The sequence below is a fragment of the Eupeodes corollae genome, chromosome 1, assembly GCF_945859685.1.
Source record: "Eupeodes corollae chromosome 1, idEupCoro1.1, whole genome shotgun sequence".
NCBI classification, from domain to species: Eukaryota; Metazoa; Arthropoda; class Insecta; order Diptera; family Syrphidae; genus Eupeodes; species Eupeodes corollae.
Window position 1 is genome coordinate 168,249,396 of NC_079147.1, and position 13,810 is coordinate 168,263,205.

Sequence of the window (13,810 nt, forward strand, 5' to 3'; positions counted from 1 at the left end):
AAAAAAAGATTTGAACACAGCTTTTCGTTGTTTGCAAGCTCAGGTTTTCTCCCGCTTGAAATATTTATAAGGTTTTAAAATTATTTGTCTGTAGAAGTGGTTATTATTATTAGATATCTTGCATTCACTACTGTGCAGAATACTCGCAGCTTTATTAACTTTTATACATCAGTAGCACCTAAATAGTTCAATACCTTACCCTTTGAAATACGTGATACTTAAAAAAGCTATATTCAACCTATGCTGGCTGCTCAAAAGCATGTATTAAAAACCATCTCGAAGAAAAAAAGATTTGAACACAGCTTTTCGTTGTTTGCAAGCTCAGGTTTTCTCCCGCTTGAAATATTTATAAGGTTTTAAAATTATTTGTCTGTAGAAGTGGTTATTATTATTAGATATCTTGCATTCACTACTGTGCAGAATACTCGCAGCTTTATTAACTTTTATACATCAGTAGCACCTAAATAGTTCAATACCTTACCCTTTGAAATACGTAGCATTCGTTCAACGTAAAAAAAATAGATTTTTAACATCGATTTTGATGAAATCGGTAACATTATGAAAATATTGGTTTAAGGCCAATATCAATCAATTTTTGTAGAAAACTTTTGGCGGGCGTTTTATCTCGAGTCGTGGGCTGTGACCATGGCGATGCCTCCGAGATAGTGCGATTTAACGCCGATGGACTATTAGACGCGTTGAAAGAGATTATTAAATCGCAAAGAAACAATTTTGTATTGAAGGATTTTTAGCTTTAGTAGGTCCTTGCCCGTACAACAGCTAAAGCACTTATCTGACAGAATATGACACTGGTCGACAAAATTGCGTTTTTTTTCTGCTTCACAAGCAAAACAATACTTTTTTATTCGACTAGTATGTCCTAAATTCAAACCTCACCCTTACATTTTTCTATTACATCAGGTTTTATAAAATATGACTCTTTTAAAATAATAAAATCAACAAAAATCGGTTTTTGAAAGCTAATTTATAACACAACATTTTGCTTAAAAATAAATTGTTTTTTTTTTGTACGTCTAGATACAGTTTATCTTACATAGCTTCTGGGAATTCTCATAAGTTATGAGTCTTTATTTGACAAAATGTGAAGTTTTAACCAAACGTTTAATTTAATGCTTCCATAGCTTTGAAAAATATGTTTTGGAGTATATTTTTAATACTGATTTCGAATCCAAACTTTAATTTAACTACCTGTTGAAGTTTAAAAAATATTTTTATTATTTTTACATATTTTAATATATTTCAAAAACTTGATGAAATACAATTGTTCAGCGTTTCTTTATGATAAATTTGAGAAACGTGAATTCAAACAATTTATGAAGATTTTTCGAAAGTTGTTTGTCATATGTAGGTTGTATGAATATTTTAACTGAAAATAGAGAGAGGGATAATAGATTTGGAAAACCATCATGAATCTTACAAGCTCTTGTTTCGAATTTTTAAGAGTTATAACTAAAAATGTTACGTGGTAGAGTATTTTAAAGTCAAATTTGAATTAATGCTATCGAAATCGATTGGAGAAGTCCAATTTGATTGCCAGCAATGTCCACCAGTGCTATTGTAGGATCAGTCAATCGTGTGATGTACTTAGTTCGTGTATTTGACAAGTATCTTATTCATGCACAAATCTTGATAAAATTGGTTAAAAGTGATGTTCGACTAAAACATCGTGAGAACAAACTTAATTTATCATACACAAAATGTTGGTTTTAAATTTGGTGAGAATTCTTTAAAAAATCCAATTGACACGGTTTTTTATTTTTAATATAGTCCTATCAAATTCCTCTTACTTATTATGTATATTAAGGTTATCTTCAAAACTTCCTGACATAGTATGTGAGCCCAAATATTTAGAAATTATTTATGAAATTTTAATTTACTATCTAATAGTTTTTATTTAATTTTCAGCAATTTTTTAATCATGACTTTCCAAAAAGTCATGCAACAACTTCAAGACGTCGTATATACAAAAACTGTCTTGTGTGCGAAACCTGCATACGGGAGCTGATGGTACTCGATGTTCCACCCCAGGTGAGTAGTACTTATATTTTATATACTTTACAGTATCGTAAACGATTTTAACAAACGTGTACACATCTGCACTAACATCTTTGAACGTAGAGAGTTCGCTTGGGAGGTTAATTTATTTAATGCTGACTAGCAGAATAATGAACTAACTGGGCAACTATTCTGCTAGAAGATCCCTTAGTAGATGGGCACGATGACGTGGTGTTCTATACCCTCTCCTCTGGAACTTGTCGGTAAATGAAATCCTTAATGGTCTGAATCCGTAGGGTTTCGGAGTGATTGATTAAAAAAAAACACTTATAAAATGATTTAGACAATACTGATCGGTGTGGACTAGGTATCAACCTACACAAAACCGAATCAGTCATATTTTCGACAAAATACAAAATGTCACATGTTAACACTCCCTTTATTAAAGGTTTCCAATTAAAGTTCTTAGACGAGGCTAAGTACCTGGGCCATATTTTAGACCGCTTCACACGACCCCATCTGAGGCATTAAATTCTCTACTTTACTTATCATCTCTTTATATACTTAGCAAACAAAGAGCTGGAAGCTCTGCTATTCGCTTCATAACAGTGGGTAAACAACAGCATTGGCCTCTCCGTAAATCTTAAGTATTTAGATCCAATTTCAAAGCACACACAACTTCTAGATCTGTCTGGAAGGATAACGCACTCCTGAAAGGCGAGTCAGTCCACTTTTACACAGATGGACCAAAAATAAATGAACGTGTTGGTGGAGGTTTGTACTTTAAATGACTGAAATTTAGTTAATCATTTCGCCTTCAAAATCATTTTCGCGTTCTGCAAGAGGAAATTTTGGCTATAAAAGAAGAATTGTCCTATTTTAAAGAAAACGTGATATCAACATCTGATATAAGTATTTTCTCAGCTAGTCAGGCCGCTATCAAATATCTGGACTCTGTCTCAATAAACTCTATAAGAGTTCATAACTGTCGATCATCTCTATAATGGGATAATGGCACAACAGTTTAATATTTAGAGACATTCCAGAAAATTGTAAGGCAGATGAACTCGACAGAAATGATGCATTACAATTGGCTGGAATGCGACCCACACTGATAACTTCCCTTCCCATCTGCCGATTTGTCTTGATTAAAAGTTTGTAGGTTTTTGTGTTGGGTTAAAAGAGTTGTCAGTTAAATTATTCTTAAAAGTTTTAAAATTCCCAACAATATTTTTCATATCAAAAAACAGTTTAGTTTGAAATTCTAGTTTTGTTCAATAGATTTTTAGTAGAAAACAAATTTTTACAAATTTTAGTAGCATTTCTTAAATTGTATGAATGAAATTAATTTAAAAGATGTCAAGAACCGATTTTTGTAGATTTAATTATTTTACAGTCTTTTGGATTAAGAAAAACTACTGAATATCGAAATAAAAAAAGTTTGAAGACAATATTTTTAATTTGAGTCAAAAGTAAATTTTCAACCTTCAGTATTGTTTTTTTTTCTCAAAATTTTATTAAATGTTGACAACAATATTTTTCAAAGCCTCAAAGTTTTGAAAAGATGTTTGAGTTGAAAATAAATTTTTAAAAACTTTTGTTCTTTTTATTGTTTAGAGTTTTATTTTTTGTAAAAAAACTGTCAATTCGGTTTTTCTCAAGATTTTTAAGAATGTTGAAAACAATATTTATTATAAGTTAAAATTAGTTTTAATATTTTTTTTTTGGTTTTTATTTTTTAAACAGTCAATTTGGTTTTTCTCAAAATTTTAACAGATGTCAAAAAACTTTTTTTTCGTTGCACAAAATTGTTTCGGAGATGAAATCATTTTTTATTCATAATATTTTCGAGGTGACCATTTTTTTTAATTTTTTTCGATGCATAAAAAAAATGAATTGGATTTTTTCCAAAAATGATTTGGTATCATGCTACAATACATAATATAAAATATAATTCAAGTCTCTAGCTTCAATGGTTCGTGAGATATTTAGGGTTAACCAAAATTTTCACCTTTTTTTAAAACTGCTATGGTAAAAAAAACCACTCACGCAATTTTCTTGAAACACCTTTCTGCATCTTTCTGCATAATTCTTCAGGTTTTTGAGCTATGGACGACGAAAAAATCATCGCGAGCTTACGGATGAACACACGCACGCACAGACATCTTTCTAAAAATCTTTTATTTCGAATCTGAGACCTTGAAAAATCGAGAAATGTCAAAATTTTCAATTTGACAAATCTGACCCATTACAATAACTTCCTATGAGACATTAATAAGTCTTTCACATTAAGTAAGGTTTCATTGAGCATAGAAGAAAGCCTCAAAATTCATGTGGTATCACAATTTGCCTTTAAACTGGCCTAGGTGTGTCCTACTCCATCACGGACGGCTAGTTTAACCTAACCTAAACCTAACCATGCCGAAAAGTCTATATGAAGCAATGAATTACTAATTTTACATTAATAAGTCAAACATTAATTAATTTATGTTCAAAGTGCGGTTTTTATTTTGTATTGATTAATTAAAATTTACCTATTGTATGTCTGTCGAAATAAAATCAATGATTTAAATAGAGTGAGAAAAGAATTTTGAATTTTAGTAATAAAAAAAGATGACCATATTTTACATTTCTTTAAAATAAGTACATACATAGTTACACTTTTGCCTTGATTTGACTTTAGTGAATCATTGGGGTTTTTAGGCGGCTTTTATTCATTTAATGTCCCTTTTTACCTTGAACCATGAATAAGAAGTTTAATTTATTCAAGAAAATTTACGAATTTCATTTATTCAAATATACACCCACTGCTCTTCAAGGTAATATTATGTCTCTCTTCTAAAATCAGGAAGAAACGGAGGCTAAATAAAATAAAATCCTTTTTAATTGGGTTGAATTTCATTTAATTCAGGGGCCAGTGTTTTCTTAAATTTTATTATCCTTGGGTTTTTTCCTACACTCTTATATTGTGAATTTTATTTAAATACAATTCAAAGAAATTAAGTGGATCAAAAAAGAAGATAGTTTAAAAATTAGGTAAGTTTGTCTTTGTTGCTTTATTTTGTGTGTTTCTTATAACGATGTTAATTAAGGTCTTTGAGAGAATGTAAGGGCATTCAAAAAGTTTTATTCTAGGTGCAATACATGAAGCCCTAAATCACTAATGCACTTTTAAAACTATGTACAAATATCAACTCAGTTGCATCTTAAGTGGCTCAAAGTCTTTTAAACAGAGACAGTTTAAAGCCTTTTTACTTTATCGACCACTCTGCTAATTTATTCCACTATGAGAAAAGTTTAATGACCCAAAGAAAAAGCAAGAAAGTACAAAATAATTATTAATTAAATTTGCGTTTAATTGTTTCAGCATTCATTTTGTCCTGAAAGATAATTTAACACAATTTTAAATTGTCCTTTGAGCACTTTTATACCTTCAAAGGATTTCTAAAGCAAAGTTTGAAAAATAAATTAAATAAAAAATCGCTTTAGTCCCTCTTTATATACTGTTTCAGCCCGAACACACCCTTGTTTAATAGCTTAACTCCATTATTCGGACATAACTCTTTGAAAACGTCCACATCCTACAACAAAACCTCCAACCCTCCAAGTTAATAATACAGGGTTTATTGTAATCACCACTCTCGCTTGGACATTGTTTGAAATGAGATCCTTATTCAAGAACGTGATGTGCTATTATTGCTATAGCACTCATCTTGGAACCGGAAGTAAAGCGAATATACGAATAAAGCTGCAAAATAGAAATAGCAAGAGAAAGTGTCTACATCGTATCGTAGACGTAGACGTAGGCGATGCGATGATGTGATGATGAGTAAGCGGATCATGTGCCAGAGTAACTCTGTCACAAAAAAAAACCTTTTTCAAAGTATTTTTCTGTTTGATTTTCGTCCTCATATAATACCCAAGAAGAAGGACCTAAAGCTCAAACAAAAGTTTAGAGAAAAGAATTGGGACATGGATTGAATAGATACGAAGCAAATGGCGTGTAAAAAAGGGCTATATCCATAGAGTGAATTGCACACGATATTGTTCCACATTTTTGAATGCATACAGTGGTATATATGACAATGGAAAACGTAATAAAACAATTGAATTCAGATATTTAAATTTAAAAGAAAATCAAACATATGTACATGTAACATGACTATGATCTTGAAAAGTAAAGTAAAAGATTGTTGAAGTTTTTATTTTTGTAGAATTCAATTGGACGTTCCTTATTCCTTCACAAAACAAGTCATCTCATGGTTTATCTTACCGAACAGTGGAACAAATCTTTACAACGTTTTGGAGAAAGTACGATTATTGCATTTGATATTGCAAAAGGCATTCGTAGAGTTTGTCAGAAAACTCTCTTATTGTATATGCGTGCATTTGGTATAGATGAATCTCTTCCTTGTTGGGTTAGAAATTACCTTTTGGACCGTTCAATTCAAGTAGTAAGGTTCGAATCTGATATCCACTAAATACACAATTTGAATTCCGTGCATGTCACAGTACTGTACAACAGGTTCATCGCATAACAAAACACATTAAAAGTAACTTTAATGTAGGAAAAAGTACGGGTTTGGTGTTGTTGGATGTTGCAAAAGATTTTGATTCGGTTTGACGGAATATTACATAAGCTATTAATTTTCAATTTTCCTATGTACCTCATTAAAATTTTAAAATCTTTTAGTTAGTCTTATATCCTTGGCGAAACTTTTTGAAATTTTTTAAATGGAGCAATGGGCTGGCGCAGCCTCTTTAAATATTGCCAACATGCTCTTTCTTACCGTAACAGTTTCACATATTAAACCTAGTCGATTACCCGCTTATTGCAGCTTAAACCAAATTTATACCTAACAATTTATTGCTTTGTTGCTGATCATACAAAATTTGATATTATTTCTTTTGTATTTCAAATCACGTTAAAATTGATAATACATATTTTAAAAATAGCTTTTCATAACTGAATTGTGTATTATTTTGTGTTTCAAATCTCGTTAAAATTGATATTATTGTTTAATATAAATATATTTCTTTATAAAGGGTGATTTTTTTGAGGTTAGGATTTTCATGCATTAGTATTTGACAGATCACGCGGGATTTCAGACATGGTGTCAAAGAGAAAGATGCTCAGTATGCTTTGACATTTCAGAACTGAAGCCTAACGATCTGCCACAACGTCAAATTTTCAGTGAATGGGCCCTAGAAAAGTTGGCAGAAAATCCGCTTTTTTATCAACAAATTTTGTTCAGCGATGAGGCTCATTTCTGGTTGAATGGCTGCGTAAATAAGCAAAATTGCCGCATTTGGAGTGAAGAGCAACCAGAAGCCGTTCAAGAACTGCCCATGCATCCCGAAAAATGCACTTTTTGGTGTGGTTTGTACGCTGGTGGAATCATTGGACCGTATTTTTTCAAAGATGCTGTTGGACGCAACGTTACGGTGAATGGCGATCGCTATCATTCAATGCTAACAAACTTTTTGTTGCCAAAAATGGAAGAACTGAACTTGGTTGACATGTGGTTTCAACAAGATGGCGCTACATGCCACACAGCTCGCGATTCTATGGCCATTTTGAGGGAAAACTTCGGAGAACAATTCATCTCAAGGAATGGACCGGTAAGTTGGCCACCAAAATCATGCGATTTGACGCCTTTAGACTATTTTTTGTAGGGCTACGTCAAGTCTAAGGTCTACACAAATAAGCCAGCAACTATTCCAGCTTTGGAAGACAACATTTCCGAAGAAATTCGGGCTATTCCGGCCGAAATGCTCGAAAAAGTTACCCAAAATTGGGCTTTCCGAATGGACCACCAAAGACGCAGCCGCGTCAACATTTAAATGAAATTATCTTCAAAAAGTAAATGTCATGGACCAATCTAACGTTTCAAATAAAGAATCGATGAGATTTTGCAAATTGTATGCGTTTTTTTTTTTAAAGTTCTCAAGCTCTTAAAAAATCACCGTTTATCTTTTGCTACGTATTTATTTTTTATATGTTAAAATGTTTGCTTTTTTATTATTTCTTTTATTTTTAAATCATATATAAAATTTCATCTCAGGCAGATGGCAGTAATGCCATGTCCTTATTCTTGTATACAAAATTTGTAAACTTTGTGATGAAAAAATAAAGAATTTATCTATCTCTATATATCTATCTATAAAATCTTTTGTGTGTTGTGTCCGTAAGCAATTGTCTTTCCCAAAGCTTTATTTGTGTCGCAGGGGTCCCCCAAGGATCTGTACTTGGTCCAACTTTCTGACTTTCTAAGACTTAAAAATTGTGAAACAGCTATCTTCGCTGACTACTCATGTATTTATTCTTCTGATTCAATTGGTTCCACTATTGAAACTAACTTGCAATCTGCACTCTTTAAAATACAAGATTACTTTAGTGACTGGAAAATAAAGATAAATGGAAAAAAAAACCCAGTTTCTTACCAAGTAACTATCTTATTCTTAACGGCTATGAAACGTACAAGAAGTAATTAAAAAATTTAACCTAACAATCAAAATACTGTACCCATTTATAAACAGAAACTACTGATCTTTAAAGCAATTACATATGTTCTATGGATTACCTGCTTGGGGAAATTGTGCAAAAGGTCACAAACGAAGACTTTAAATTTGTCGGAATAAGCTTCTGAAAATTATGCTAAATATCCCATGGTGCTTTTCAACAATCGAATTGCACACTTTGTTAACATAGAAATGGTCTCCATGAGAATTTCAAAATTAAATGAAAAATATATAATTTCTTGTTTATCTTTCGACAATTCCTTTATCTCAAATCTAGCTTCTTAAACTTTGTTATAAAACGTTATTTTTGTTAAGAATGATAATATGTTTATTATAAACCAATTTATTTAATTTATTTATTGAAGACTGATAAATGTTTTATTAATTTTAATTATTATACAATTATTTATTATTTATCTATTTATTAACTTCCCATAGGAAGTTATTGTAATGGGTCCGATTTGTCAAATTGAAAATTTTGACATTTCTCGACGTTTCAAGGTCCTAGAGTCGAAATAAAAGATTTTTAGAAAGATGTCTATGTGTGCGTGTGTACGTACGTTCGTACGTCCTTACGTCCGTACGTTCGCGACGTTTTTTTCGTTGTCCATAGCTCAAGAACCAGAAGAGATATCGACTTCAAATAAATTTTGTTATACAGATAATAAGGCAGAAAGATGCAGAAAGGGCTCTCAAGAAAATTGCGTGGGTGGTTTTTTTACCATAGCAGTTTAAAAAAAAGGTGAAAATTTTGGTTAACCCTAAATATCTTACGAACCAAAAACGCTAGAGACTTGAATTTAATTTTATATAATAAACTGTAACGTGGTCTCAAAGAAATATATTTTTTGAAAAAAATCTATCTAACGGTTTTTTTTCTAAATCAAAAAAACTGAAAAAAAAAATTTGTCACCTCCTAAATTTAACGACTAACATATGATTTCATCTCCAAAACAATTTTGAGCAACGAAAAATAATGTTTTTGAAATCTGATAAGATTTTGAGAAAAATCGAATTGACAGTTTTTTTTATAAAAAATAAAAATCTAAAAAAAAACATTACTCAAAGTTCGTAAAAATTAAATATCGATTCAAATATCTTTTCAAAAACTTAAAATTTAGGCTTCAAACTTATTTTATCTTATAAGAAATATTGTTTTCAACATTCAGTAAAATTTTGAAGAAAATCGAATTGACAGTTTTTTTTACAAACAATAAAAACCTAAACAAAAAATTAATAAAAGTTGGTAAAAATTGATTTTCGACTCAAATATCTTTTCAAAACTTTGAGATATTGGCTTTAATTTACTTTTATCTTTCAAAAAATATTGTTGTCAGCATTCAGTAAAATTTTGATCAAAATCGAATTGACAGTTTTTTTTTATAAAAAATTAAAAACCGAACAAAAATTAACAAAAGTTGGTAAAAATTGAATATGGAATCAAATATCTTTTCAAAAACTTGAAAGTTAGACTTCAAACCTATTTTATCTTATAAGAAATATTGTTTTAAGCATTCTGAAAGATGTTGAGAAAAATCATATTGACAGTTTTTTTACAAAAAATAAAAACCTTAAAAAAAATTTATAAAAGTTCGTAAAAATTGATTTTCGACTCAAATATCTTTTTAAAAATTGTAGATATTGGCTTTTAACTACTTTTATCTTTCAAAAAATATTGTTGTTAACATTTAGTAAAATTTTGAAAAAAACCGAATTGATAGTTTTTGTACAAAAAATTAAATACCTACAAAAAATTTAACAAAAGTTGGTAAAAATTGATTTTCGATATATAAATATCTTTTCAAAACTATAAAATATTGGCTTCAAACTAATTTTATCTTATAGAAAATATTGTTTTCAACATTCGATAGAATTTTGAAGAAAATCGAATTGACGGTTTTTTACAAAAAATAAAACTCTAAAAAAAAACAATACTAAAACTTGGTACAAATTTACTTTCGACTCAAATAGCTTTTCAAAAATTAAAAATATTGGCTTCAAACTTATTTTATTTCACAGAAAATATTGTTTTCGATATTCAGTGATTTTTATATAATAATCCAACAGTCCATTTGTTCATAAAAAATAAAATCTACAAAAAAAAGTACGCAAATTTGGTAAAAAAACAAGTACATATAGACAAACTTTTAAGCAAGACAAATCGACAGACGGGATGGGAAGTTATCAGTGTGGGTCGCATCCCAGCCTCTTTTTTATTTTTTCAATTGTTTAGTATCTCTTTTGTATTTTAACTTTATTTTATTTATACTTGGGTTCAATCCCTGCCTGTGTCACCTTTATTTAAAACAAATTAATTTTTGCGGGGAATTGACAAATCCTTCAAGAGTAATTCTTGTCATGAAAAAGTGCTTTCTCAAAAAAATTGCCGTTCGGATCCGTCCTAAAATTGTAGGTTCCTTCCATTCCTGACAACAGTACTCGCACACAGGAATGGTTGGGAGTTGTAAGTCACTAGACCCTGGTTCACAACGGACTGTTGCGCCACCCAATTTATTTATTTATTTATGTATAATATTATGTACACAAATATATTTCTTTTGTAAAAGCTGTTTTGAACTGGGTATTGTATCCCTTTGTGTTTAAACCACCCCTTCTCTCAACACATCTACGCCTTTTAAGTTTTTTTTAATTTATGTTTAATAAAGGTTTTTAACAGTAGCTTTTCCTTTAAATTTCTTATTTAAGCTTTATAAAATTGATTACAAAATATAAACTTGGCAGTAGTAAGGTAGCATATATACCAATCTCTGTAAATTGTGCAATATAGGTTTAAGTATGAAAAATGTAAACGCAAAATTTGGCTACAAATAAAATATAATATATAATATATAAATAAACTCTGTTATGCCCCAAGGCTCCGTTTTGTCGCCGACTCTATTCCTTATTTTTATAAATGATCTTTTATCTGAACCCACTTAATAATTCGCTGATGACAGAACCCTCAGCTTATCATATTTGTTTTTAGATTCTCATCCTGTTGTTCTTCGGATGCTGACGGCCAAAGGTAGCGTATGATACGATCATTTTATACTGATTTTGACAGCATAGTTTAATAGGGAATAAGAAGTCGTGTAGAATTAAATGTTTTAAAAACTCAATGCTATCTCCTGTCGTTAAATGTTAACTTACCCCAGATGTCACTGTCCATGAGTGGAACTTGCATCCAAGAAATTAATCAACTTTCAGCACTCGGTATGTGCATTACAGATCACCTCTTATAGAATGATCACATATTCTTCATTGCCAAAAATGCTGCTTAGGATTTCTCCGTAGGTGCAAGAAATTTGTCACCGCTTTTGATCTGAATGTTATTTTCAAAGCCTTCATTCGTCCAAACTCTTATATCTGGGCAGGTGCCCCGAAAAAAAAGTTTAAATCTTTTGGATAAAATCCAAAAATGGGCTAGGAAAATGATAGACAATACCTATAACCAAAACATTTACATTCGTAATACTCGCACTTCAAGGAATGTGCATCAATTTACCATTGAGCTCAATTTCGGGACCAATGTCAAGCATAGAGATTCTTTTCTTAATCACTCATCTAGAACGTGGAATGCTTTGGCTAACTTTAAGTCAAATGTGAACCGATATCTCCTCTTAAATCATATCCTATTTTCCTTACCCTCACACAGTGCTTCGATATAAACATAAAAAGTCCTTGAGGGCCTGTCGTATGTCTGTGTTGCCAAAAATGAAACCTTTCTCAGACTTACTAATGCTGTTTCAAAACCGAACTCATTTGCCCAATATTCACATGAGAATTTTGTATGCGTTTGCCCTTCAAATAGTCATAAAGTACGCGTGAAAATATATCAACATCAAAATAAAACATTTATAGATTGTTTTCAGTCAGACAGATTTAAAAAAAAAGTTAAATTGGATCAAATTCAAAGTGAAAAACTTACATATATCATGTTAATCAAATCTAACCACTGACGAGTCTATTAGAAATGGTCTAAAATATAATTTATTTATATTATCCGCCACATTTATATTTAATCGTAATCAGCTTAATACTTGGCTAGGGTCAAATTTTTACAACATAATAATAATTTCAAAGCTAAATATCACTTTGAAAGTCTTTCAGGGTTCACATCAACTCTTATCTCATTCATCACATCATAAAATTCATGACATACAATTTTAAAAATCTGAGATGAAAGAAAAAGAATTTCGTTTTTAAAATTTATTTTTAGGTTTTTCAACATCTTACTATGAACAAATCAAAAATGTTTGTGCCTTTTTTCAATCATCAAGTTTATTATTGGTCGCTAGAAAAATTAGGCCCTTGCAGTGGCAAAAAATATTAAATATAAATACGCAAAAATTATGAAAAATCACAAACACAGGCATGTCATCTAATTTAATTTCTAGCCATCTTTGCACATACATTTTATTGTGGGACTAATTGCAACATTATCATCACACTCGAATGCATCTTGAAACTCCCACTAATTCATAAAACTTCTTTTTATAAACTCCGCGTACCCATTTTCGTCTCTATCCCTGTCACGATGCAATTGTGACACCGGGTAGAATAACATCCGATTTGAAATGTTCCAGCACATTTCACCCACCAGCCAAAAGAGGTAATCCTCAAATGACTCATGAAATGCTCGATTAAACTTTATCAAGTCTTCAGCTTTTACTGCCGTTAAATTCCCAAAAATTGAGTTTTCTTCAGATTACAAAGTAGATTGTTGGTCCAAGCAATCAATAGCGGTGTACAAGTCATCGGTGGAATAGAGAAGTCCCATATTGTACCATAAAGCAAATCCTTTCGTGGAGAAATATTGGAACAAAGGTTGTTGTCCAGTTAAAATGACAAAACTGAGAAATCTGCGAACTTAATTTGCTGGGTGATTGGGGTCTTCCTTGTCTACGTAGTTGTCTTGCAGAAAGGACAATCTCATTTGGTGTATCTTTGTTTTGAAATAATTCTCAAAGAATGAATTCCTTTTTATTTCCAATTCGGAGTAATCGGTCTTCAGAGGTTCTGGGGATAGATTATTTTTGCCGTAGTTCTTTATCACATGTTTGAGATTAAGGTCCTTTAGACATCACTTCTTATCCAAGAATGATTTACCAGCGTTCATGATGTCCTTGTCTGTCAAAACCAGTGGCAGCACTGCCAAAATGCAATCAGCGAAGCAGCCTCTGATGTACTGAGTGTCAATCAGCTACCAATAAGGAAACCCCGGTTTGATGAGGAATGCCGGCAGGCAAATGCAGCCAAACAACAGGCACGC

The 13,810-nt window shown here is 31.1% G+C and overlaps 1 protein-coding gene across 1 annotated transcript in view; it reads left to right on the plus strand.

The window, feature by feature from the left end:
* LOC129941268 (ras-like protein family member 10B) overlaps positions 1-13,810 on the plus strand; it is a 151,103-nt gene that overhangs the window by 108,768 nt on the left and 28,525 nt on the right. Inside the window, 1 exon segment of the mRNA XM_056049854.1 lies at positions 1,927-2,049. Within this exon segment, the coding sequence (XP_055905829.1) occupies positions 1,927-2,049 (123 nt within the window).